We start from the raw sequence: 27273 nt of genomic DNA on the forward strand, positions 1-27273 counted from the left end.
GACCAAAGACATGAATAGACAGCTCTCCAAAGAAGACATCCAGATGACCAACTGACACATGAAAAAATGCTCAACATCACTCATCATCAGGGAACTACAAATCAAAACCACAATGAGATACCACCTGTCAGAATGGCTAACATTATTAACTCAAGCAACAACAGATGTTGGCCAGGATGTGGAGAAAGAGGATCTCTTTTGCACTGCTGGTGGGAATGCAAGCTGGTGCAGCCACTCTGGAAAACAGTATGGAGGTTCCTCAAAAAATTAAAAATAGAACTACTCTATGACCTAGCAATTGCCCTACTAGGTATTTATCCAAGGGATACAGGTATGCTGTTTCGAAGGGACACATGCACCCCAATGTTTCTAGCAGCACTAATGCTAATCAACATTAGCCAAAGTATCAAAAGAGCCCAAATGTCCATTGATGGATGAATGTATAAAGAAGATGTGGTGTGTGTGTATATATATACATACACAATGGAGTATTACTCGTCAATCAAAAAGAATGAAATCTTGCCATTTGCAACTACATGGATGGAGCTAGAGGGTATTATGCTAAGCGAAATTAGTCAGAGAAAGACAAACATCATTATGACTTCACTCATATGAGGACTTTAAGACACAGAACAGACGAACATAAGGGAAGGGAAGCAAAAATAATATAAAAACAGGGAGGCAGACAAAACATAAGAGGCTCTTAAATATGGAGAACAAACAGGGTTACTGGAGGGGTTGTGTGAGGGGGGATGGGCTAAAGGGGTAAGGGACATTAAGGGATCTACTCTTAAAATCATTGTTGCACTATATGCTAACTAATTTGGATGTAAATTTAAATATAAAATTAAAAAAAAGTTTACATTGGGAGGATCTTTTTTTTTTCCTTTAGCCACTCTACCCTGGAGCTAACCCAAATCCTGCAATCCAGTATAGCGATGACAAGTTTAGAAATTTCCAAATATATAGAAAAGGAAATTAATGAAATGACCACTAGATTCAAATACTAAATTAAAACATTAATTTATTCTAAGGAAAAATCAACTATGTCCAAGGGTGAAGTGGCAGGTCAGAAATACTAGGCTTTTGATTCCTCATATACTGTTTTAAAATTAGATTGACTAAGCATATCCACATGCTAATGTGAAAGCTAGCCCTTCAGTTAAAAGTATTTTTTCCACTTTAGGTTGTAGGCTGGTGGCTGTGTGGCCTTGATGTTGACTGGCATCCTGGAAGCCATGATAGTTCACATCACCTCCCTGTCATATCTGCAAAGAGTTTATTTTTTTTCCTTTCTGTACCAAAGTTGGTCTCCAGCTGTAGGCTGCTTATGAAGTTTTCATTTTAAGTAAGGCTCAGCTTTGCCCACCAATCAGTCTCTTTCTTGGTTATATATTCAAGTGGATCCTTATCAACCCGTTTGGACCACTCCTTATCAAACTCTTTTCCAGAAGGATATTTTCCAGCCATCTAACCCTGCAGGTTTACAATATAGTATTACTGTACACATATTGTGAGGATAAAACAGACAACAGGAAAAGGAGAATGGGGCTTTTCCGGCAGCATTGTTATGAAAGCAACAGTCACTGGTACAAGCACTTAGCGAACCCATTATGTTTCCTAAGGGAGAAGGCCGGAATGCCTTAATGAATGAATTAACAGAAGTAGAGACAAAAATTACTGGAATTCCTATAGAACAAAAATCTCCATTTGAAGAACAGAATTCCACAGAGAGAAAGTAGATAACATTTCAGGACCAAATCAATGAGTGGAAATTTTCAAAAATAATTATTTAATCTTGCATAAACTTTCCTGATCTAACTCCTCCACCCCTTGTGGGGAGAGATAGAACGGCATATTGAGAAGGGGAGGGGTGTCAAAAATGACTGGCGTCTCTGTCCTGGGAGAGGAAAGAAACACAATGGAAGTACTTGTCATAGTGTGTGGTGTGAAGGTCTCAGAACACAGCTGCTTTCATCTAAAGCAGGGCATCGGTTTATAATGGACCCTGGCTGAGGTCCACACACAGCCACTACCAGTTCAAGAGCACTGTCCCTACTGTAATTCCAGAACCACACGCATGCCCTTGACTCTGAAGTGTTCTCAAGGTACATGGTATTGGGTCACAGATTGTGGGAACTACAAGATGAACACATTGCTACTGTATAGAGGGCTAAATTTACTTGAGAATTTTAGCAGGAAAGTTTAAAATGTTAAGAACTATAAGTGATTTTCATATGAATACATAAGCAAAATCAGCAAAATCCTTTTTCCCCCACATAAGCCAGTCTTGAAAGTTAAGAAAAGTAGGATATTTCTAGAAGCTGTGGTTAACTGCAAAGTATATTACTTTGAACAAATGGTGAAGGGAGTTGGTTTAGTGCTACGGTCATGTAAACAGAATGTGAAACTGAGGTGAGAACAAGTATGTTCAAGTTGCTCGCCAGCCTAGCTGAGGCTTGTTTTCAGCTGAAAAGAAACCCACATTTTCTCTAACAACTGGATTTTTTAGTACCCCTCAAATCATCCTGGGTAAGCAGCTACCCTTTCCATGTAAATGTGGGACCAATTCCATTAAGCCACTTTTAATCATCTCATCCCTACATTAACTTAAATTCTACTAACCTTTTTTCCTTTCTTCTGCTTCCCAATTTCTAAAGCATCATGTATACTTTTTGGCACAATCTCCATAGGTTTCAGAACTCCTTCAAGAGTTTAAATAAATACACAGGTTATGGACAAGAGAAACATAATGGAATATTACTAGTAAGTCTGATATGTGGATGCCCAGTTGCAATTGTACCTCACAAATGTAGGGGACATTGCAGTTTAGAGCATTTCTTGAGCACAGCTTGATGCAAATATTGAATGGCATGGAAATCAAAGGGTTACACTTGAACAGTACCAGGTAATTCATAAGCCAGAGGCAGACTGAGGCCATGATCTGCTTGGAAGTGGGTGAAGAAGACAAGTGGCAGGAATTCATAGAGACCTACCAAGAGCTTACAGAAAAATTCCCACCAATTCAAGAGTTAGGAAACTCTAGAGGCTGGGGGTGCCCTATGAAATATCAGGGAACAGGAATGTGGATTTCCTTATGAGACACATTAATGATATGTGCCAAATCCCCACTTTCCTTTTGGTTCCAGCTGTGCTGGGTTGCTGGACCATGGGATATCTTTCTCCTTGCGTTTCAAGGGGTGCTATATACTTGGAACATAGTTATTAGAATATTACAATGTCTAAAGTATTCATAGTAGAATTAGTTCTATTTAGCTCAGTATCTCTGTTTTCTAAATTTTTTTGCTGCTTGTGATTTTAATATTGCAAACCATGAAACACACTATTCCTATTTTTAGCGCTCTCATGCAGACCTGACCTTGGAGTATATGAAAGTTCTGAGTAGAGAGAGAATTGCATGTATAGTATTGGTGCATATATTTCCACACAAAAGTGATATTTTTAACTGCTCAAGAACAGAATTGGAGTAGAGTCAATCAACAGAAACAGCTGTAAATCTCTGCTTGTTAAACTTTCTGAGGCACAAGGACCTATGTTCATTCGTTTTGAGTACCTGTGGGATTGAAGTTATAGTAAGATAGTTCTGCTTTTTTGAGTCACTTCATGAACTTGGGCAGATAATCTCTATATGTGTTAGGTTTCTAACCTAAAAAGGGTATGATAGTAATTCAAAAACCATAGTTTTGGATTAGTATGTTCCATGTAATACTTGGCACACATTAAATGCAAATGGACAAAATACTCCTGTTAAAAGCAGAGATTGTCAGACTGCATTAAAAAAAAATCTTCCACTCTATGCTGTTTTCAGAGATACATCTAAATGGAAAGACATAGAGAAGTTGAAATTAAAAGGGTGGAAAAAAGTAATAACATGCTAACACTATCCAAAGGAAAGTTGGTATGGCTATATTAATATTGAAGGAAGTCAGAGCTATGCTGGTAAATATTCAATAACCAGTTCTTTGGGATAGATGAGAAGACCTGATTTGTAGCATTCGCCAAATTCCATGTGTTAATATTCTCTCATGGCTGATTTCAAGCCATTGACGTGACATTACCAAGCACTAACTTGTGAAAAGATGTAAGTAATTGGCTCCTATGAGTTAGTAGGAGTCGGTTCCAGGATACTAGTGGACAAAGTTTCTTATTTGGCAGAAGGTATTACAAAGAAAAAGAGTAATAACATATTGATAAGAGTTTAAAAGTCATCATCAGAAAGAGGTAACAAGTTGTAATTTTATGCACTTAATATTATGACTTCAAAATATAAAATAGGTTGACAGAATAATAAAGAATAATAAGGAAGGTAAACAACAATAATATCAGGTAAATTTTAAGGATCTTGCTTGGTAATTGATAGAAAAAGCAGATAAAATAAATAAGAATATAGATGATGGAAAACATGAGTAAACTTGACCTAATGGAGATATGTGGAACATTTTAAAATAAAGACAATATGTAACATATAACATGTTATATATTTATAATATAAAATATTCCTTATTTTCAAGCACAGGGACAACATACGCAAGTATTGACTATATACTGAATTCTAATGCATGTACATTATATTCTCAGCCCAATAGAGAAGTAAGCTAAAAATCAATTTTAAAAAACAATCAGAATATATCCATGTATTTGGAAACTAAAAAAAAAAAAAAAATCCTTATAAAAAACCCATGACAAGGGAGTAATAATGCTACATAGTAGAAATATTTTTATCAAATGATAAATATCAGGGAACATTTTATCAGATGATAAAAATACTGCATAATAAAACTGTGGAATATGGCAACATGGCAATATCAGTATTTGAAAGGTAAATTTATCTTATGAGAATGCTTACTTTAGAAAAAGAAAAAGAAAGCTAAATATTAGTGAGCTAAATCCATCTCAAGAAGTTAGCAAAAGAAAACAAAAATAAACTAAAAGAAAATACAAGAAAACAGAGAAGCATAGAGATTAAGAAAATGTAAAACATAAGATAATAACATAAAGAAAATATAAAAGCTAAAAAATTTCTCCTTTGAAAAAGCTAATGAAAAACAAGAAAATATAAGATTGATGAAGTAAGCAAAAGACACAATCCTATCAGGATAGCAAAAGGAGGACATCATTACATTTTCTATAGCCATGAAAAAACACAAGAGGATATTATGAATAATGTTGTCAATAAATTTGAAATTTTATATGAAATGGATAAATTTCTAGAAATATACAAGGTACCGAAACTAATATAAAAAAGATCGGAAATCTCATTACTATTATAACCTATAAAAAAGTTGAGTCAGCAGTCAAATATCTTTCCATAAATATCATTCTCTAGCTTTATCATAGAGTTCTATCAAATATTAAAAAAAAAAGACAAACTTCATTTTCATACAAAGTCTTACAAAACTTGCCAAGGAAACTAGGAGATAAAAAATAATGATCCACTCTTGCATATGAATATGAATGCAATAATTTGAAATAAGATATTAGCAAATGGAATCCAGCAGTGTGTGAAAAACGGTCATGACCAAGTTGGATTTATCTCAGGAATGTATCTCAGGATTTAATATTTGAAAATTGATTAAGGCAAGTTATTACATTAATGAATTAAAAGAGAAAAACCAGCTGGTAATCTAAATAGATATAGAAGTGTACGCTATCTTTCCATATTCATTAATGATTAAAACTCTTAGGAATAGAAGGGAACTTTAAAGGAAAACCCTGGTATAGGGCATTTACAAAAACATGCAAAATTTTAAAACAAGCATCATACCCAAGTGAAGTATGAAAGCATTCCCTTTATGATCAGTAACAAGGTAAGAATGTGCTCAATCACCATTTGTCTTTAATATGCTGGATGGGTTACTAGGAACAGTAAGAAAATATAAAAAATAAAACATACAAAGACTGAAAGATAAGAACTCAAATTTTCTTTATTCATGAATGAAAAAAATTTAATTATTTACATTAAAAAAATTTTAACTCCAAACAGTTGCTAGTGAATTTTCAGAATTAAGATTTTTCAGCAAAGCTAAGGGATATAAAACCAATTATTTTTCTACATAGAAAATGTAATAAGAATGTCATTTACATGATCACAATTAATATAAAGTAGCTGGGGATAAGTCCAACATATGTAAGCCCTTTAATGAAATAAGCCTGCAATTTTACTCTAAGATAATAATAAAAGGAGAGATATTCCATGCTTTTAGATAAGAAGACTTAACATTACAAAGGTATCAGCTCTCCCATATTAATCTACAGATTCAACACAATTTCTTCTCTTTTTTAAATGTTTATTTATTATTGAGAGACAGAGAGGCACAGAGCGTGAGCAGGGAGTGGGTAGAGAGAGGGGGAAACACAGAATCTGAAGCAGGCTCCAGGCTCGGAGATGTCAGCACAGAGCCCAATGCGGGGCTCGAACTCCCAAACTGTGAGATCATGACCTGACCCGAAGTCGGAGGCTTAACCGACTGGGCCACCCAGGTGCCCTTAGATTCAACACAATTTCAATCTCCTTAATAAAGTGTTTTGTAGAACTTGGTGAGCTAATTTTAAAATCTATTATGTAAGAGTGGAGGGTCAAGAATAGCTTAGACACTCCTGTAAAAAAGAGAACAAAGCCAGGGATACATGGTTATAGGATATCAAGATCATTATAAGTTTGTAATAATTAAAGCAATGTACTATTGGTTAAGGGATTAAAAAAATGGACAAAATCATGTTCATGAGAGAAGGGATATCACAGAGCAGAGAGGAAAGCAGAAATTATCCAGTAAATGGTGCTAAAACAATTGATTATCCATATGGGAAAAAAATTCTCTTTTCACTACATCTCTCTTTCTCTGTCTCTCTCACACACACACAAAATCAATTTCAGTGGCTTAAATATGAACAGAAAAACTACATGATTTGTGTAAGACAATATAAAATAATATTTTCATGACTTCAAGCTAGGGAAGGTTTTTTTTTTTTTAAGCAGGACAGAAAATCCTCACAAACTATGAAGTTAAAGGATGATAAATTCCACTCCATAAAAATGAAGAATGTCTGCTCATCAGAGGTTACCGTTAAGAAAGTAAGAAGATAAGCTACAAACTGGGAGAATATATTTGAAAGGTATGCAACTGCAGGACTAATATTCATAACTTTCAAAGAACTGTTCTAAGTCAGTAAGAAAAGATATACATCCTAATGAAAAAATGGGCACAATTTTTGTGTAAGCATTTTGTAGAAAAGGAACAATATAGGAAAAGATACTGAAACTCATTAATAATGAGGGAAATACAAAATAAAACCTCAATGAAATACTATTTCACTACCACCCTCTCCTCACCAAAGATTGGCAAAATAATAATAATAAAAAAAACTAAACTAAACTAACTAAATAAATAAATCAGGCAATACCAATATGAAGTGTGTTGAATATTTGGAACAAAAGGAGTTCTCACTCAAAATGGCACAGTTAGGAAAACAGTGTGGTGTCACCTGGCAAAATTGAAAACACACCTGCCTCATGACAACAATCTCCTACTTAGAAGGGAGAGAGACAATGAGAGTCCCAGACTCTGGAAACCTCCTGCCTGCTGTGAGCCTCAGAGGACACATACAAAAGTGCAACAGCCAAGTCCATCAACAGAACAATGACTACAGGTGGTATCCTGCACCATCTCAGGCCCTCTTAGCCTCACCACTCTCTCAGGCCAGCTCTTCATAAACTCTGATCCACCACAGGAGACACAACCCACAGCTCTTTGCCTCATAGATGTTTCATGGTGTCTGTTTTCTCCTGCCCCAGGATTTTCTGTTGCTGCTGCGGCATGAGAAACATTAGGACCCGCCCACTGTCCATAGATGCGCACATGTTTAGTATGCAGGAAAATGCTAATAATGGCCTTTGAGGCAAATTTTGAGATCTTTTCTATTTACCAGCAAGGCTCCCACACTGAAAATGCACTCCTTAATGAAGAATAACAGGTAAACTTTTGTCTCAGGGTCTGCTAAATGCAACAATGTGGATGAATCTTAAAAACATAATGTTGAGGAGTGCCTGGGTGGCTCAGCTGGTTAAGCGACCAACTTTGGTTCAGGCCATGATCTCATGGTTCTTGAGTTCGAGCCTCATGTGGGGCTCTCTGCTGTTAGTGCACAGCCCACTTCAGATCCTCTGTCCTCCTCTCTCTCTGTCCCTCCCCCGCTCATGCATGTATGTGCTCTTTCTCTTAAAAATAAACATTAACTCCCCCCGCCCCCCACCAAACCATAATGTTGAGACAAAGAAGTCAGTCTTAGGAGAACACACACAGTGTGATATTTTTTTTAATATAAGAATCACAGAGAAAACCAAGAAATATATTATTTAGAGAATACATTTATAACTGGAAACACTAATGACAGGCAATGACATGATTAGCACAAAATTCATGACTGTGTCTACTTTTGGCACAGAGCAAAGGGGCAGAGACCTTGGAAGAGCAGAGAACTTCTAAGATACCATCAATGGCTTATTATTTAATCTGGAAGATGACCATTTTATACTATTCTCCAGATGTCACAGATACGTTTTGTACATTCTTTTTTTTTTTTTTTCAACGTTTATTTATTTTTGGGACAGAGAGAGACAGAGCATGAACGGGGGAGGGGCAGAGAGAGAGGGAGACACAGAATCAGAAACAGGCTCCAGGCTCTGAGCCCGACGCGGGGCTCGAACTCACGGACCGCGACATCGTGACCTGGCTGAAGTCGGACGCTTAACCGACTGCGCCACCCAGGCGCCCCCATTTTGTACATTCTTAATGTATATTTATGAGGTAAGGAGATCTACAGAAAGCAATGAGTGTCGCCCATGGCAGGAGGACTCAAGCAGTCTCTACAAGTGTGGCTGGAGAGGAAGGTGGAGGCCAGATCACCAGGACCCTCAAGTGAAATTACCAGACTTCATTCTGAAGGCATTGAGGGGAATTTGGAAGTTCTATTCTTTACTCTTTCTTTTCCCCCAAGCAGTGAATGTGGTAAACAATGAATAACAAAGCTAGTTAAAGCTCAAGAAATACGAGCCATGTCTGGGATAAGTATTGACAGGATATGGCACTGACTGACTAGGTATCATGGGCATAGGAAATGGAGAAGTCAAAGGTCAGAACGAGAGGAGGCTGTTATCCATAGTCCCACAGCAATGAGGATGAAAAGGCGAAGCTGGATTAGAGAAGTGCTGTGTGCTGAAATCGATAATGCTGTGGCATGCTGGATGAAGCAGGTTCACATCGGCTCCCAGCTCCTGAGAGCCGAATGTGCACACTCACGTTTGGTGTTGTCATGTCGGTAGATTGAAACTGGCCGTGGCAAAAGTGTTTATTTACACTATGGATACTGACAAACACTATGATTAAAACTTTTTATCTCTTGAAGAGATTGTTGCTGAACATTTATCAGCAGAGCATTTGATAGGATTTGATGACAACCTGGATATGAAGAGGATGTTGTCTTACATGATACCCAAAATTCCTGACTTTAGAGATAGAAGATGACAAAATGACATGGACACAATGCAGGAAGCAGAGGTTTATGCTAGAAAAGGGGATTCTGATGATATGACTGAGAACAAGATGGACATGGTTCCTGCCCTCATGAAGCATTTAATTGAGTTTTAAGAGTGTGCATTAGGATACTGTGTGCAGCTTTTTAAAAATACATATTCCTGGGGGTGCCTGGGTGGCTCAGTCAGTTAAGCATCTGACTCTTGATGTTGGCTCAGGTCATGATCTCACAGTTTGTGAGTTCAAGCCTGGCAGTGGGCTCTGTGCTGACAGCATGGAGCCTGCTTGGGATTCTCTCTGCCTCTCTCTCTGCCTCTCCCCTTCTTGTTCTCTCTGTCTCAAAATAAATAAATAAACTTAAAAAAATATATATTCCTGGGGCAACTGTGTGGCTCAGTTGGTTAAGTGTCTGACTCTTGATGTTGGCTCAGGTCATATCTCACGGTTTGTGGGATCGAGCCCTGTGTCAGGCTCTGTGTTGTCAGCATGAGTCCACTTGAGATTCTCTCTCTGCCCCTCCCCCCTCCAAATAAATAAACTTAAAAAATATACATATCTTATAGCCCTAATTTCTGTAGAAAGGTTAAAAAATTTGAAACAACACTACAGAGGAAATGAGTATACAAACCACCCTGCCAACTCTATTAAGTGATGAGACCACTCCCTCCAAACCACAAATATATTTATGATAAAATATTTACTAAAGAGAGGAAGATTAAAACAGATCCTCTGGTGGCCCATAATATAACGACCCACATATCATATCTTTCCATAAGGGCACTAAATCATGCTTCTCAAACCTGGTTGCACAATAAAATTGCCTGGATGGCCTTACCAACCATTCTAGCTTGGGTCTCACCCAGACAAACTAAATCAGAATCTTCAGAGCTGGGAGCCCCAGCACTAGTGTTTTTACCAATGTTGAGAAATGTTGCATTAAGTTTTTTAGACTGGGAAAATGAAATCAGTGGAAAAGGAGACAGGCAGAGGAAGGTCGTAGGGGAACTGGCTGTAAGTGGAGTTAAAGTCATAGGTAGACAGAAGTAACATTAGCAAAAATATGAAATCTTATCTCTCTGAAACAAGAGAAATGGAGAAGGGTCTGGATGAAGATTGAAAGAAAGTTTGAAATAGAAAAAAGAGGTATCAAATGAAATCAGATGACTTCAATCTTCTCAGTACGAAGAAAGAAGTGGCAACAGTGATGGAAATCATCATACTCATCTTAGGATCTAGCATTTATCGAGCAATTTTATAGGAGATAACTCACTAGGAACTTCATAAACATTACTTCACTTATCTTCATCCTACCATATGAGGAAGACACTGATATTATTATTCCCGTTTTATAGATGAGAAACCATAAATGGGAGGTATCTATAAGATTGAGCAATTTGCCAAGGTCGCATACGCAGTAAGTGATAGTAAGTGTGCAACTATGTTCTGTGGTGAATGCAGCCCTGTGAGAGCCTTAAAGCCTTTCTTTTCACTGTGCCATTATGTGAGTGAGGGAGAATCAGGTTGCTGGCTCAAGGAGAAAGAGGTTTTGGAAACTGGATGAGGGGATTAAGTCAGGGAATCAGAGATGAGTAGGACTGTGAAAGAGCATGGAGGGCCCAATTGTGGTTATGGTGCATGGATTTGTTTCACGTAAGCACTTTGTTTATTTTGGATTCTTATTTGGCAGCTCAGAAATGAGAGTGGGAAAAGTGAAAGTTAAATTTACCCAGAGTGGGATTAACCAAGAAAATGGGGCAGGAGGTCAAGGAGTAAGGTTTATACTGTACCAACAAGAAGAGTGTTGGGAGAGGACAGGAAGTGGACTCCAGCATGGAGCATTAATGTGTGGGACACTGAGGCCTAGGTGGGCTGCACAACTAGAGGAACTGGGAGAGGCTGAAGGACTGGCAAGTTTTGATGAGAGTAAAACTCAGATTTCAGAGAAGGAAGGAAGAGAAATGATTAGAAAGGGATATTTCAGAATTATAGATCTCTAGTCTGAAAATATTAAAAACCTGGAGGTTAATTTTCAGGGTTTTGATTGGGAAGTATCTTTGGTTTCAGAAGAGACTTTCCAAACGTGTCAAATTGCATCCATTAGGCCAAGTTCTGCCTTGAAATACATAACATAATCATAAATAAGCCACTTACTGCTAAACTTAGACTTTAATGGTGGGCAATTAAAATGATACCATGAATAAATGACTCCATTTCTTTAAGGAGTTCAAAATGTCACACTTTTTTTCCTACTGAGTAATATAACTCCAAAAATTATGCCTCTAATTTTAGGGCAGAGCTGATGATATGGCCAGCTATCCTGAGATCAGTCATGCAAATAGTTATGCAATAGAAATGGCCCAGAACCAGAAATCATCTGGTGTTGTTAACAGAGGAAAGTTGGCTTTTGACTTAACAGTAACTTAAGTGTATTAATTTCACTCATTGTATTATATTGGACTGATTAATAGACTAAGCAGATGTATGACAGGACTAAATATAGCTCAAATCCCAGTTTTGGTTCTAATCTTCTCACCTCAAATGATTTTAGGAGTGTTACTTAGTATTCTCTGCCTTGGGTTCCTGGACAGAAATAAGCAGATTGCCTACCAGCCACTGAAATTTTAAGAAGATTAATTAAAATTTGCCTGAGCTTCTTAAAAAAATAAAATATTTAAGCTAAAGGATTATTAATATGATTGCTACCTACAAAGTGTTTTGATCAGGCCTACAATGGGTTGTAATAGTGCCCTTGGGTTTCTTATTTGGGCCTAATTAAATGTAACTTTTATTTCTTCATAAATGAAGCGGGAACCTTAAGACAGACAAATTAGCCCTACATATGCTATTTCTATATGAAGTTAAAGTATTTCTGAAATGGAAACTTTTCATTAGTTTCAAGGTCCTGAATTTTCTCCATAAAATTTCTTTCAGTGTAGTTTCCTTTAATCCTTCTCCTGGGGGAGCAATTATGAAAATAGATGCCGGCTGCAGTGAGTGAGGGGACTAGAGATGGCTGAATGAAGAAAACCAAGTGGAATGAATTAAGATGACTTTCCAAAGGCACACAGAAAGATACTGTTTCCTCAAGAATGACTAAAGGTGAATGGAAGAATACTTATCTACTGAATATAACCATATGCTTAGAAGCATTTATCACTCTTCTGTAGCTCCTTCACACTCTTCCCACATTCACTGTGGCCAGAAGAGAAGTACAGCAGTGAGAGTACATCCCCAATAAATAATTCATAGTGATGCATGCTGAGGTTCACACTCGATAGTGGCATTTCCATAGATGAATTCTCATTACCATAGCTATGCCAGTCAACCTTATCAACTCATTGTAGGATAAGCTTTGGCGTGCAGGTTGCCTTGGTCCAGAGCACCTTCCTTCCTTATTAAAATGGTTGCATCTGACTTGGCGCTCTTGATTTGTGAGGTTGAAATCCCAGTGACACCATCTCTTTCTCTCAGACAGTGAGCTCAGACCCAGTGGTTGCTTAAAACTGTCTGCTTTGGAAGGCTAAAACTCACATTGTGGTCAAATACTTGCCTTCCTTTCAACAAGCTGCTTTGCTGTATTCTGAGGATTGGTATAACCAGTTCCTTCCCCACAACTGTGGAAGTGTCCTTTATACCCTGAAGTAGGAAGAGGCAGTATAGATGGAGACCATCATCCTGGAGTCTGGTTACTTCACAATATAGCAATGATGTTGGAACTTTTACTGTGGTCATTACCACATACATACTGAATTATAATATAAACCCAGAGATTCATATGCAAAAAAAAACTGTGTTGCTTTAGATGGATTATTTTATTTTTATTTGAGAGACAGGGAGAGAGATAGAGAGCATGAGTGGGGGAGAGGGGCAGAGGGAGAGACAGAGAGAATCTTAAGCAGGTCCCACGCTCAGTGCAGAGGCTGATGTGGGGCTTGATCCCATGACCCTGGGATCATAACTTGAGCTGAAATCAAGAGTTGGATGCTCAACTGACTGAGCCACCCAGGCACCTAGATGGATTATTTTAAAACAGCATAAAATCTGCTGTGAATATGATTGTGTTGACAAAGGTATACAGGATCCGAATTTTCAGAGATGATTAGCATGCAAATACAGTCAATATGGCTGCACACTCATGGTTGATAGGAGTGGCCAAGAAAGCAGCATGTCATGTCAGCGCTGCTTAATTAGTTCACATATATGATAGTCCTTTAGTGTGGTCGTTGATATAAGCACAGAGGAGCCACAAGGCAGAAATTGCTTTTGATTTTTAAAGCGAGTATTTAATCTAAAAAATGGCTTCAGGTGTGCTGCCAGAGTCTGCTCAGTTGAACACAAAGTGTCTTCAATTTACAGAGCCTTGATTATAAGGCCATCTTTTCAGATACAATTGAACAAAAAGTCTACCTTGAACCTTTTGAATTACACTATCCTGAGACTGTAGCAGAGATGAACGAAGTAGAGGAGCTGCAAAGTTAATGTGACTGTCAGTGGGCAGCTCTCTCAGGTATAGAAATGAATCCACATTTTCTGTTAATGGAGCCACAGTGAGGGAAAACACCTTCCTGGGTAATTTTATGAAATGAGAACATATCCCAGTAGTAAAGGCTTAGCAAGAAGTAGAGTGTCTTCAATTGCAAATTTTCTGACATTCATAGCTACAAAAATAATTACTGTACCTTGGTGACTAACTTACTTAGTTAAGGTTTCATTTAGTATATCCAAATGTAATGCAAAAGGCACATACTCTGATACACATTATTTCCATTTTAGGACTTGCCAAGGGTGGATTTTTTTCTCTTTCTCCCACACATTGGAATGCCACAAGCAATTAGATGAAATTATTTATGTGCAATGAAAGGGTAAAACTGTAAAGCAGTGCTGTGCACATCAGATGCAACTGGGATCCCCATTAGGAATATGAGAGGCGCCTTGGTATCTTGACAAAATAATTGAAATTATTGAACTGTTCGGTTGAGTAAACAATTTTACATAGTAAAGGTTTTGAAATCAAAGTCATTTCACTTTTGTGTTATCAGTGGGAAAACTACATTCAGAATCGCAAAGCTTAAAGTAAAAATTTTAAAGTATTGGCATGTCTTTGGGTCTCTTAATATTTTATGTCAAGCACAGTATTGGGTAGCTGGTAACCACTCTGTGGAACTCAATTGGGAAACATCACCTAACGGCATAGGAAATCTTTCAAGAAGCAATTTGGTATGAATCAAATACTATAAAACTGTTTATGCTTAGATCCAATTTTTTACTTTAGTCAATTTATGCTAGAATCTTAAATACTAAGACTTATGTAAAGATGTTCATTGCAATGTTATTCATAATAACAATACAATTAGGAACAATGATTTCTCTTTTGTTGACTAGCATGTAAAGCAAATCATGACATATCAACTCAAAGGAATATTATGCAGCCAAAAAAAGACACATGTCAAAACTAGATAGCAATGTAGAACATTCATATAATGGAACAGAAGTGCAGAAAGCCTGGTATAAAATTGTGCTACTGTATAACTGCAACCATGTAAAAATTAAATAAGTGTACATAGAAAAAAGACCGAGGGAACGTATATCAGTACCAGCATAGGTTGTGTTTGGATGGAAGTTCTACGTGCAATTTTTCATGTCTTTTTTGGTTTTTAAAATAATCTATAATTTTTTAAAAAGAAACTCTCGAATTTGAACACTCAGTGGATATGTTTAACAGCTAGTTGTATTAAATTGAACTTTTCTTCTCACTCCCCATACTGTTTTCTATGTAAATACACTCATGGTGGTTAATTAGTCACCAATGGGAATCCAGTCAGGCTGAAGCACATAAACTCTAATTAATGTAGACCTCAGTAATTGGAGATTAACAGAGGTTCACAGATCTGAGATTCTTACAGAACAAAAAGTCCCAAACAAATAAAATATAAGGATTTTTTATTATGCCATTAATTGTACTTTGTTTCATAGAAACTGGCATATAACAAATTATAGGTTTTGGTGAGCTTATTTAATTTAACTTTATGCAAATTATTATGCTATCTGTAATTGTAATGGTTGATATATAATGTATGAAAATAGCAAAAATAGTTAAATTCGTTAACACAATTAATTAAACAACAATGACAAACCCAAAGATGATTTGCCTGGTCAAGTGTGTGAAGTAGACAGTAAACTTGTTTCAGCAAATTAAACTCAAAATACACTAGAATCCCATCATTTGTTTCTAATGAAAATGTTTTTATAAATGTAAACATTGATATATAACTGACAATTGAAAGGAAAGGTAAGTAAACTTTTGTTTCATCCACTATCATTTACAGGTTGAAAAACAAAAGGTATTTTTATATACTCTTTTATATACTCTTTTATAGAATTTTTTTTCTCCTTCTAAATGCAACCACTAAAAAGTAACATATAAAATAACTGACAATTAGTTATTTTGTGACTTACAAATGCAACAACTCTTTGTTTTACTTTCTCTGGACATTTTTCAAACCAATAATTTGATTAAAATGTTAATTGTCTGAAGCTATGTCATCCTTATGGAAGAACCAAACATTATTGATTTCAAATGTCTTAAAAAGACTATGTTACAATGACTAAGTTTATTCTTTTTTTTTTTTTCAACGTTTATTTATTTTTGGGACAGAGAGAGACAGAGCATGAACGGGGGAGGGGCAGAGAGAGAGGGAGACACAGAATCGGAAACAGGCTCCAGGCTCTGAGCCATCAGCCCAGAGCCTGATGCGGGGCTCGAACTCACAGACCGCGAGATCGTGACCTGGCTGAAGTCAGACGCTTAACCGACTGCGCCACCCAGGCGCCCCCTAAGTTTATTCTTAAAAAAAAAAAAAAAGTGAAGCTTTCCTCAACAGGATTTTTGCAAATACATTATTTTTCTTAAATATGCCCGCTTAGTGGCTTGCTTTAATTTTAAATTCATTTGAAGATTTGCCATAAGATCATGCACTGCCTCGTTGTTTCATGCATACAACTTCAAAACAGAGAGGGAAGCAAACCATAAGAGACTCTTAAATACAGAGAACAAACTGAGGGCTGCTGGAGGGGAGTTGGGTGGAGGGATGGGCCAAGTGGGTGATGGGCATTAAGGAGGACACTTGTTGGGATGAGCACTGGGTGTCATATGTAAGAGATGAATTACTGGGTTCTACTTCTCAAGCCAAGACTACAATGTATGTTAACTAACTTGAATTTAAATAATAAATAAATAAATAAATAAATAAATAAATAAATAAATAAAATAAAATTTATCAGTGATCTTAAAAAAACTAAAAAAAAGAACATGCACTGCCTCATTCTTTTATGCATACAACTTCAAAAACAACCATGTTTCTGAGTTTGTCATTATCATGAACTCTGAAGACAAAGCCCCCTTGCTATTTTTTAAGGAAAAGCAACTCAAGATTTAATTATGAGACGGCAAGAAATACATTTTTTGTCTGATTACAAATAGCTTAAAACATTAGCTTCAGTAAATATTGTGTCAACCTTTATATTTTATTTGTCAATTTTAAGAGATAAATGGAATGGTTTCATGGATCTACTAATGTTACTGATATTGACATAAATTTGTATTCGATGTTTTATAAAGCAAAAATGATGCATTCATCTCTCTTATTTTATTAACATTAATTGCACTTAAAATTATGAAGTAAATTTTCAACAAAGTGAAAACCATTTCTGACAATCATTCAATCAATTTATTTAGGGCTTACCATATACTAACCCTCTGAGACATAATGGTGATTTTTTGATTTTGAATGTTCACTTCTGCAAATATATTTTATAGATAAGCAATTTTAAAAATAAACAAATATTCAAATAACTTACCTTTGGTTCCTTGAACCTGGAGAAAAATCCAAAAAACAAAAATAGCCCTTCTAGTTTCCAAATACATTCTGGCTCTTGTGCATTGGCAATTCTGGTAACAATCACAGAACAGTCCCAAATCTCATTAAAAAAATAAAATGACAGAAATATGAAAAGTAATTAAATACTGATGCCAGCTGAGAGAGGATAACCTTCTTGGTTTACCTTTATGAGGGTGCTAATTTATGAAGAACATGAAGCAATGTCTGTTTCTGGAATAATCTACTTATCTTCCCCTCAGGTGTAATCTCTGCTTAAGGGCCAGCTGGAGGAACCTTTATCTCATTAACCTTCTGGAGGAGCATCTGTCAGCCTAGCTCCAGGATCCTGAACGCCATCATAAACAAGTGTCCACAGGCAGAAGAAAGGCTTTTTTCTTAGTTATTCACCTGTTAGAGTGACACAGGGAGCCAGGGGAAGTCCCGCCAAATGCAGAAGAAGGCTGACAGTTAGGGTCAAATGTTTTCCAAAATGACATGCTCAAGGAACATCCATTGAAAGAGCTTAATTGCTATCCTTCGAAATATGTGCTTATTCAATATGTGTTAGTCTCTGGAGGCAGCAAAGCTGTCTTCATTCTCATAGAAGAAATGCATGGCTTTGTAAGTTGCTTTCTTTCTGGCATTACATACAGATGACTTTTTGGGTTTAAGTCTGGTTTTAACTTTTTAAAATTTGTTTTTCATATACAGAATTTAAAGAGTCCAATAGTTCTACAAGGTTTGTGAAGAGTAATGTATCTATTCCTCCATTCAAAGGAAACCACTTTTAAGTTTTTAAGCTAATTCTAGTATTCTTATTTGTACCTCTACATAGTATGCTTCTATGACTGTTTTTTTGTTTTTTACTTTTATGCATTAGTAAGTAGATATGGAGATATCTACATACACACTCCCCCCTCTCCATATACATGTAGTCATCCTGTCCTTCTATCCACCTCAGTATTATTGTATTTTCAGTTTACTGAGTGTTCAATTTTATGTTTCTGTGACTATATACATGCTATATATAGCTGAGCCGTGGAGTACACTGTAGTTATTAACATGTATTGAGAGCTAAGTTGTGACAGACACTCCTCCTAGACGTTTCCATAGATTATCCATATATTCCTTAATATGACTTTATGAGGTAGATACTATTATGATCTGTTTTATATTTGAGGAAGCTAAGGTATATATATGGCAGAGCCAGTATTTGAACTCAGAGCCTGGTTTCAGAGACTATACTTTAACTGCTACCCCATGATGCTTTTTGCAATTCTCTTATTTTTTCCCCTTAGATTTTATAAACAAAACAATAAGTTATCCCCAAATATTAGCCCAGATATATAAATTTCCTGTTTTTATGGTTATAGTCTTCAGATAATCTGTCTTTCCCAGGACTTGCTGAGCCCCTTCAGTCTGTATTGTTTCTTTTCTTGTTATTGTTCACAGCGGTCATCTGGGGATCCTCTTTCACAATTACCTTGGAGACGGCTTTTACCTCTCTTGTGTTGGGTCACGAGTTTTCTCCATCTTATGTTGCCTTCTTTAGGAACCTAATGTCTTGTTTTAGCAGAGCATATGCTCCAGTATATTGCTGAGAGAAAGTTCACAGTAGATATATTTGAGATCTTGTATGTTTAAAAATGGCTTTCATTATCCTCATGCTTGATTGATAGTTTGGCCAGCTCTATACACTTAATGTCTGTGCCCTCCTAAAATTCATATGTTGAAAACTAACTCCCAGTGGGATGGTATTTGGAGGTGGGACATTTAGGAGGTGATGGGGTTAGGTGTGTGAAGTCCTCATGAATAGGATTAGCTCCCTTACAAAAGAGGCACCAGAGAGCTCTTTTGTTCCTTCCATCATGCAAGGCACAGTGACAAAATATGTATGAACCAGGAAGCAGGCTTTCATCAGATACTGAATATGCTTGCACCTTGATCTTGGACATCCCAGCCTCCATAATTGTAAGAAATAGATTTCTGTTGTTTATAAACTACTCAGTCTTTGGTATTCAGTATGTTACCATTTGGGAAGCAGCCCGAATGGATGAAAAACAACTGACTATAGAGCTCTAGGTTGGGGGAGTGCCTGGGTGGCTCTGTTGGTTGAGTGTCTGACTTCATCTCATGGGTTGAGTGTCTAACTTTATCTCATGGGTTGAGTGTCTGACTTTATCTCATGGTTCGTGAGTTCGAGCCCTGCATCGTGCTCACTGATGTCAGCGTACAGCCCTCTAGGGATCCTCAGTCTCCCTCTCTCTCTGCCCCTCCCCTGTTCATGCTCTCTCTCTCAAAAAATGAATACAAATTTATCAAAAAAAATAAAAAGAAAGAAAGAAAGAAAGAAAGAAAGAAAGAAAGAAAGAAAAGCAAAGAAAAAACAATTCTACGTTGGAAATAACATTCACTTAGAATACTGAAGACATTAATCCATTTTCTTCTAGCTTCCTGTGCTACTAAAATCTGAAGTATCTTTTGTTCTTAATTCTTTGTATAGGATCTTTCTAGAAGATCTATAAGATTTCTTGAGAGACAAACAGAGAGACAGAGAGGGACAGAGAGCAAGAGAGTGATAGAGTGCTTCTCTACTGCCAGTTTAAGATTTGTCTTTCCAGGTCTGCTACCATTTTTCTGTGTTTTAGAACTTTGCTTAAACCCACATGTTCAGCTTAATAAAATTATTATGAAGTGAACAGTCTAGTAATATCTAGGTGAAAATACAGAATATTAATAGCACCTTAGAAGGACCCATGTTCCCACTCAAAAACACAAACCTTTCTTCTCCCTTAAATATAATCATTATGCTGATTTCTATAGTAATCACTTATTAGTTTTCTTTATAATTTTACTGCTTATCTATACATCTGTTAGGACTGTTGTTTAGATTTTCCTATCCCACCACTATTTATTGAAAAGATCATTATTTCCTCTACTGTTCTTTAGTTCCAACTTTGTCATAAATCAAGAATACATATGTTTGTGGGTTCTCTTTCCTATTTGTCTACTCTTGTGCTGCATTATCTTAATTATGGTACCTTTTTAGTATGTCTTCACATCTGTAGAACAAGTTTTCCCATCTTGTTCTTCTTCAAAATAATCTTGTTTACCTTTGGTGTTTTGAATTTTTACATAGATTTCAGGGTCAGATTGCCAAGTTCCACAAAAAAGGTTTGCTAGGATTCATAAATAGGTGATGGAGATGAAGGAGTGCACTTGTGATCAGCACTGGGTGATGTATGGAAGTGCTGAATTAGTACATTGTACACCTGAAACTAATATTACACTGCATGTTAGCTAACTGGAATTTAAATAAAAACTTACAAAAAAAGAAACTACACTGGACTGTAGATCAATTTGGGGAAACTGACATCTTTACCATGTTGAATCTTCTAATCCATGAACATGATTTGTATATTTATTTATATAATATATTTATATTGTTTCTTTAATTTTGTCATTTATATTTCATTTGATTGATTTTTTGAAATTTTTAAGTATTGATATTTTAATTTTATTATAAAAGGTATTATTTTCAAAATTTTATTTTCAATTCGTTATTGCCAGATGTAAAAACATTACTGATTTTTGTATATTGATCCTGTGTGCAGTGACCTTGAGAAACAAAGTAATAAATTCTAATGGGTTTTTTTTGGTTTATTCTTTTCAGTTTTCTACATATACTATTGTCATTTATGAATAATAATTGTTTTCCTCCTTTCCAATTCTTACACATTTTCTTCCTTTTCCTTGCTCTTCTACACTGGTGAGGACCTCTAATAAAATGTTGAATAAAATGGTGATAGCAGGTATGTTTGTTTTATTTTTTCTGGTTCTAAAAGAAAAACTTACATTTTATCATTAAGAATAGTGTTTGTAATTTTTTATTTAACCTATTATGGAATAAGGAAATTTCCTTATTCCTAGATCGCAAAGAGTTTTTTTTTTTTTTTTTTTATTTAAAAAAAAAATTTTTTTTTCAACGTTTATTTATTTTTGGGACAGAGAGAGACAGAGCATGAACGGGGGAGGGGCAGAGAGAGAGGGAGACACAGAATCGGAAACAGGCTCCAGGCCCTGAGCCATCAGCCCAGAGCCTGACGCGGGGCTCGAACTCCCGGACCGCGAGATTGTGACCTGGCTGAAGTCGGACGCTTAACCGACTGCGCCACCCAGGCGCCCCCACTTTTATCTCTTAACAGTGTAAAGTACATTGATTTTTCTAATGCTAAACCAACCCTACTTTCCTAGAGTAACACTAAGTTGGTTGTAGTGTATATTAGTGTTTTGTATATATTGCTGGATGCAGTTTGCTAATTTTTGTTTAGTCTCTTAAACATCTACATTCATGAGTAAAATTGCCTTCTTATGATATACTAGTAGATTATGGTCATAAAAGGAGTTGAAGAGTGTTAATTCTTTTTCTAGTCTAGGAATAGTTTTGTTTTTTCTTTTAAAGCTTATTTACTTTTAGAGAGAGAGAGTGGGGGAGGGGCAGAGAGAGAGAGAGAGGGAGAGAGAGAATCCCAATCCCTCTTCTATATTTAAAAAACATTTTTTTTCAAGTTTATTCATTTTGAGAGAGACAGTGTGGGGGGAAGAGGCAGAGAGAGAGAGAGAGAGAGAGGGAATCCCAAGCAGGTTTTGCACTGTGAGCACAGAGCCTGATGTTGGGCTTGAACTCAGGAAACCCTGAGATCATGACCTGAGCTGAAACGTAGAGTTGGGCACTTAACTGACTGAGCCAGCTAGGCACCCCACCAATCCTTCTTCTATTTTTGGAAGAGTATGAGTGGGATTGGTGTAAATTCCTCTTTAAATGTTTAGTAAAGGGGCACCTGGATGGCTCAGTCAGTTAAATGTCTGCCTCTTGGTTTCGGCTCAGGTCATAATCTCACAGTTCGCTGGATTGAGCCCTGTGTTGGGCTCTGTGCTGACATTACAGAGCCTACTTGGGATTCTCTCTCTCTGTCTCTCTCTGCCCTTACCCTACTCCCCTACTCGTGCTCTCTCTCTCAAAATAAATAAGTAAACTTAAAAAAATAAATGTTTGGTAAAATTTACCTGTGAAACCATCTGGTTCTGCACTGCACTTTTTTTTTTTTTTTTTTTTGGTTGGGAGATTATGATTACTGATTCAGTCTCCTTGCTTGTAATTGTTCTGTTCAGATTTTCTATTTCTTCCTGATTCAGTCTTGGTATGTTACATGTTTCTAAGAATTCATTTATTTTTTTTCTAGGTTGTCCAGTTTGTTGGTATATAGTTGTTCATAGTAGCATTTTATGATTATTTGTATTTCTGTGGTATCAGTTGTAATTTTTTTATTCATAATTTTGTTGATTTGGGTCCTCTCTTTTTTTTCCTTGATTAGTCACGTTTGGTTTGTCAATTTTGTTTATCTTCCTTATTTATCTTTATTCTGTGTATCACATATATTCATGTTTTCCCAGCCTTTATCCATATCTTTTGTTTTGTCATATTAACTTACCTTTTATTTCACTATTTTCTCATCATCTAGATCTAATTTATTGTTCTTAATTTCAGTTATTCTATTTTTTTCAGTTCTGAGATTTATTATTTTTTTAACTTTTTAATGTTTATTTTTGGAAGAAAGAGAGAGAGAGAGAGACACAGCATGAGTAGGGAAGGGGCAAAGAGAGAGGGAGACACAGAATTCAAAGCAGGCTACAGGCTCTGAGCTGTCAGCACAGAGCTGGACACGGGGCTCAAACCCATGAACCGGGAGATCATGACCTCAGCCGAAGTCGGGCGCTTAACTGACTGAGCCACCCAGGCACCTCTGAGATTTCTATTTTGTACTATTCCACTTCTATTTTATCTCTTTTTAAAAAATAGTTTATACCTCTGTGCTAATAATGATGTCTTTCATCTCACTGAATATCGCAAAAATAGACTGATAATTCCAAATTCTGCAACTCTGGGTGTTTCTTCTACTGTCTTTCTCTTTCTGTTTTCCTTTCTTTTTTTTTTAATGTTTAATCATTTTTGAGACAGAGAGCATGAACAGGAGAGGGGCAGAGAAACAGCGGTGGGGCAGAGGATCTGAAGTGGGCTCTGCGCTGACAGTAGCAAGCTTGATGTGGGTTCGGACTCATGAACCATGAGATTGTGACCTGAGCTGAAGTTGGACACTCAATCGACTGAACCACCCAGTAGCCCTTCTCTGCTTTCTCAGTCATATTGCTTTACCTCCTCATCTAAGTTGTTATTTTTTCTTACTGTATGCCACACATATTTATTTATTTATTTATTTATTTATTTATTTATTCATTTATTTATTTATTTTTGCTGCACATTATGGTTTAAGAGTTGTACTACAGTAAGCAAGACAATCTGGTACTGGTGAAAAAATATACACAAAGATCAAAGGAAAAAAAGGGCTAGGCCCACACAAATACAGCCAACTGATTTTTTGAGGAAGATGAAAAAGCAATTCAGTGGATAAAGGATTATCTTTTCAACAAATGGTGCCATAAACAAAAAGCCAAACTAAACCAAACGAAACAAAAAACCCCTGAAACCCATGGAAAACAAGTAAACCAAAAATGGACCTAGACACAGACATTTCATCTTACCCAGAAATGAACTAAAAGCATCTTACACATTAATTTAAAATGCATGTAAATCTTCTAGAAGAAAATATAGGAGCAAATCACATGACCTTAGTCTTGATGAGATTTTAGATACAACACAAGAGCATGATCCACGAAAGAAAAAAAATCATAAGTTGGATTTTATTAAAATGAGAAATGTCTGTTCTGCTAAAGATACTGTAAAACAAAATTAAAAGATAAGCCACAAACTGGAGACAAAATATCTGCATAACACATTTCTGATAACGGACTTGCATCCAAAATGTATAAAGAAAACCTAAAGCTCAACAACAAGAAAACCTAACAACTCAGTTAAAAATGAGCCAAAGATCGGAACAACACTTCACCAAAGAAGATATACAGATGGCAAGCAAGCATATAAAAAGATGCTCGACATCATTTCTCATTAGGAAAATGCAAATTGCAACATCAATGAGTTACCGCCACACCCCTATTAGAATGACTAGGAACCAAAAACAAAACCCTGACACTACCAGTTGCTGGTAAGGATACAGAGCAACAGCAACTCTCAGTCATTACTGGTGGTGGTGCACATTGGTACAGGCGCTTTGGAAGATGGTTTGGCAGTTGTTTTGTTTTGTTTTGTTTTGTTTTTACAAAGCTAAATATATTCTTACTATACAATTCAGCAAACTCCTAGGTATTTACCCAATTGATTTGAAAATGTATGTTCCACATAAAAGCGTACATTTGAGGGACACCTGGGTGGCTCACTTGGTTGAGCTCAATGTGACTTTTCATTTTAGAGTCATGATCCCAGGGTCATGGGATTAAGCCCTGCGTTGGGCTCCATGCTGAATGTGGAGTCTGCTTAAGATTCTCTCTCTTTCCCTCTGCCCCTCTACCCTGCTCGCGTGCATGCTCTCTCTCTCTCTCAAAGAAAAATGGGAACAAACAAACCCTGCATTTACATGTTTACAGTAGCTTTATTAACAATTTCCAAAACCTAGAGCAACCAAGATGTTCTTTAGTAGGTGAATTAATAAACAAACGTGTACATCTATACAGTGGAAGTCTATTAGCAATAAGAAGGTCTGAGCTATCAAGCCATTCAGACATGGATGAATTTTGAATGCATATTGCCAGGTAAAAGAAGCCAGTCTGAAAAGGCGACATGCTGCATTATTCCATTTATATGACATCCCCAAAAGACAAACAGGTAAAACAGATTAGTGGTTGAAGGAGTTTTAGAGTGCATATGTGCTTTGAATAGGTGAAGCATATGGTGTTAGGGCAGTGAAACTATTTTGTGTAATACGGCAATGTATACCACTACGTTTTTCAAAACCCATAAAACTTTAAAGCGCAAGAGTGAGTCTTAAGGCGTGTAAATTTAAGAAATTGTTAGGTAGACTCTATGCTACGTGACAGTTCACATTGTGACAAAAGAACCTAACTACACTAAAAATGTATGAAACAATCTCACTGAAAGGGGTGGGGGAAATAGTTGACCTAAATAACTTTAGAAATGAGTGGAGTCTGTAAGACTAGAGACAAAAGGAACTGAATAGAAGTAGTATACTCTGGTTGAAAAAAATTGTCTTCAACAAGCATATGAGTTAACAATTCTAAAACAACTATAACATGTATACTGGAATTGAACAGTTAAATAAATAGATGGTAGATAGTGGGAGACAGTTTTCTTACTACTGGAGTGGAAGTTTATAGGTAATAAAGGGGAAGAAGAGGAAAGAATAACCCATATGGTAAAGGAGTACAGTTAGAGACATGAGTATAAACTCCTGTTTAGTTTAACATATATGGATATGCAATATAAATTGATACTTTATAAATAAGTATAAATATTCTGGTTAGGATATACATGTTTCCTTTCTCCATCAGCTGTGAGAGTCTAGAAGCAATGACACAGCAGTAGCAATGAGCACACTTAACACTCAGATCTTGATTTATAATGCCATTCTTCAGTAAAATCAACCAGGACTCCTTGGAGAAATGGCTGATTCTCAAACTGGAGCAGGACACATACAAGATGAACCCAGAATGTCTTGTAGTGCCAGAAAGTAAGGAAGTGCTCAAACTAAACCAAACCAAACTAAACAAAAAAACCCAAAAAACAAAGCCCCCCATAAAACAGTAACTCCACAACGATGGCAGGATATGAAAAGGACACAGGAATCAGCCAAAAGGGCTCCCAATGTCCAAAGCTGGAGAAATTATAGGAATAAAATGAAGTAGTCTTAGATTATAACACAAAGTATAAAATAAATATCCATGAGTCTATAGTGATAAACTATTGAAAAACTCAATAAATGGGAGGGGATAGACAAATGTCCCATGCAGAAGAATTCCTAATAATTTATATAGATAATTCATGTCCTCAAGGAGCATAACTCCTATTCTTTAAGTATGACCCGTGTACAGTGATTTCCTTCTAAAGAGTATAGTATGGAAAGAGGGATAAAGTTTAATTTTATACTAGAGAATCCTGACGAACATAACTTGGATCAAGGTCAACATCAACAGGGGAGTCATGTTGATAGTATACTTCCTTCATATGGGATGATGAAAATGGAACTTTAGCTCTGTGGTCTTTCTCCAAAAAAACCTCATAGCCCAGTATAATCATGGGAAAAACATTAGGCCAATCTCAATTGAGGGACATTCTACAAAATATCTGACTGGTATGCTTCAAAATTCTCAAGGTCATTGTTAACAAGAAAAAGTCTGAGAAACTATCACTGCCAAGAGGAACCTATGGAGACAAGATGACTAAATGTAATGTGGTGTCCTGGATGGTATCTTGGAACAGAAAAAGGGCATTTGGTTAAAAGAAAAAAAAAACAACTAAGAAAATCTGCTTCACGTGTGGGCTTCAGTTGATGATCTATCAATATTGGTTCATTAAATGCAACAAATGTACCACAATAATGAAAAATGTTAATACTAGGGAAAACTATGTGTGGGGTATATGGGAACTCTCTACTATCTTCACAATTTTTCTCAGTCTCAATCTATTCTAAAATAAAAAGTTTACCAAACATATAAAGAATAAGTTTATAAAAAGAGTTTGAAGTTTGGGTATCTCCTTTTAGGTAGGATCTTCCTTGCTTCTTCCATCCACTGAGAATTAGTAGCAATCTGAGGTCAATTCAATAAAATTTCTGAGTTGGAGATTTTCTAGACTACACAGATAATTCAGAGTTGGGCTTTACACCTTTGGCTGAGGCACGGTTCCTTTGTGTTCA

At 36.4% G+C, this 27273-nt stretch overlaps 1 protein-coding gene across 2 annotated transcripts in view; it reads right to left on the minus strand.

The window, feature by feature from the left end:
* The window catches only part of IMPG1 (interphotoreceptor matrix proteoglycan 1), a 132502-nt gene extending 115027 nt beyond the window's left edge, over positions 1-17475 (minus strand). For both annotated transcript variants that reach the window (XM_047860032.1, XM_047860031.1), the window contains exon 1: positions 17409-17475. In XM_047860032.1, the coding sequence (XP_047715988.1) occupies positions 17409-17475 (67 nt within the window). The remainder of the gene's footprint in view (positions 1-17408) is intronic.
* Between the last annotated feature and the right edge of the window lie 9798 nt (positions 17476-27273).

The sequence above is a fragment of the Prionailurus viverrinus genome, chromosome B2 (genome assembly GCF_022837055.1).
Source record: "Prionailurus viverrinus isolate Anna chromosome B2, UM_Priviv_1.0, whole genome shotgun sequence".
NCBI classification, from domain to species: Eukaryota; Metazoa; Chordata; class Mammalia; order Carnivora; family Felidae; genus Prionailurus; species Prionailurus viverrinus.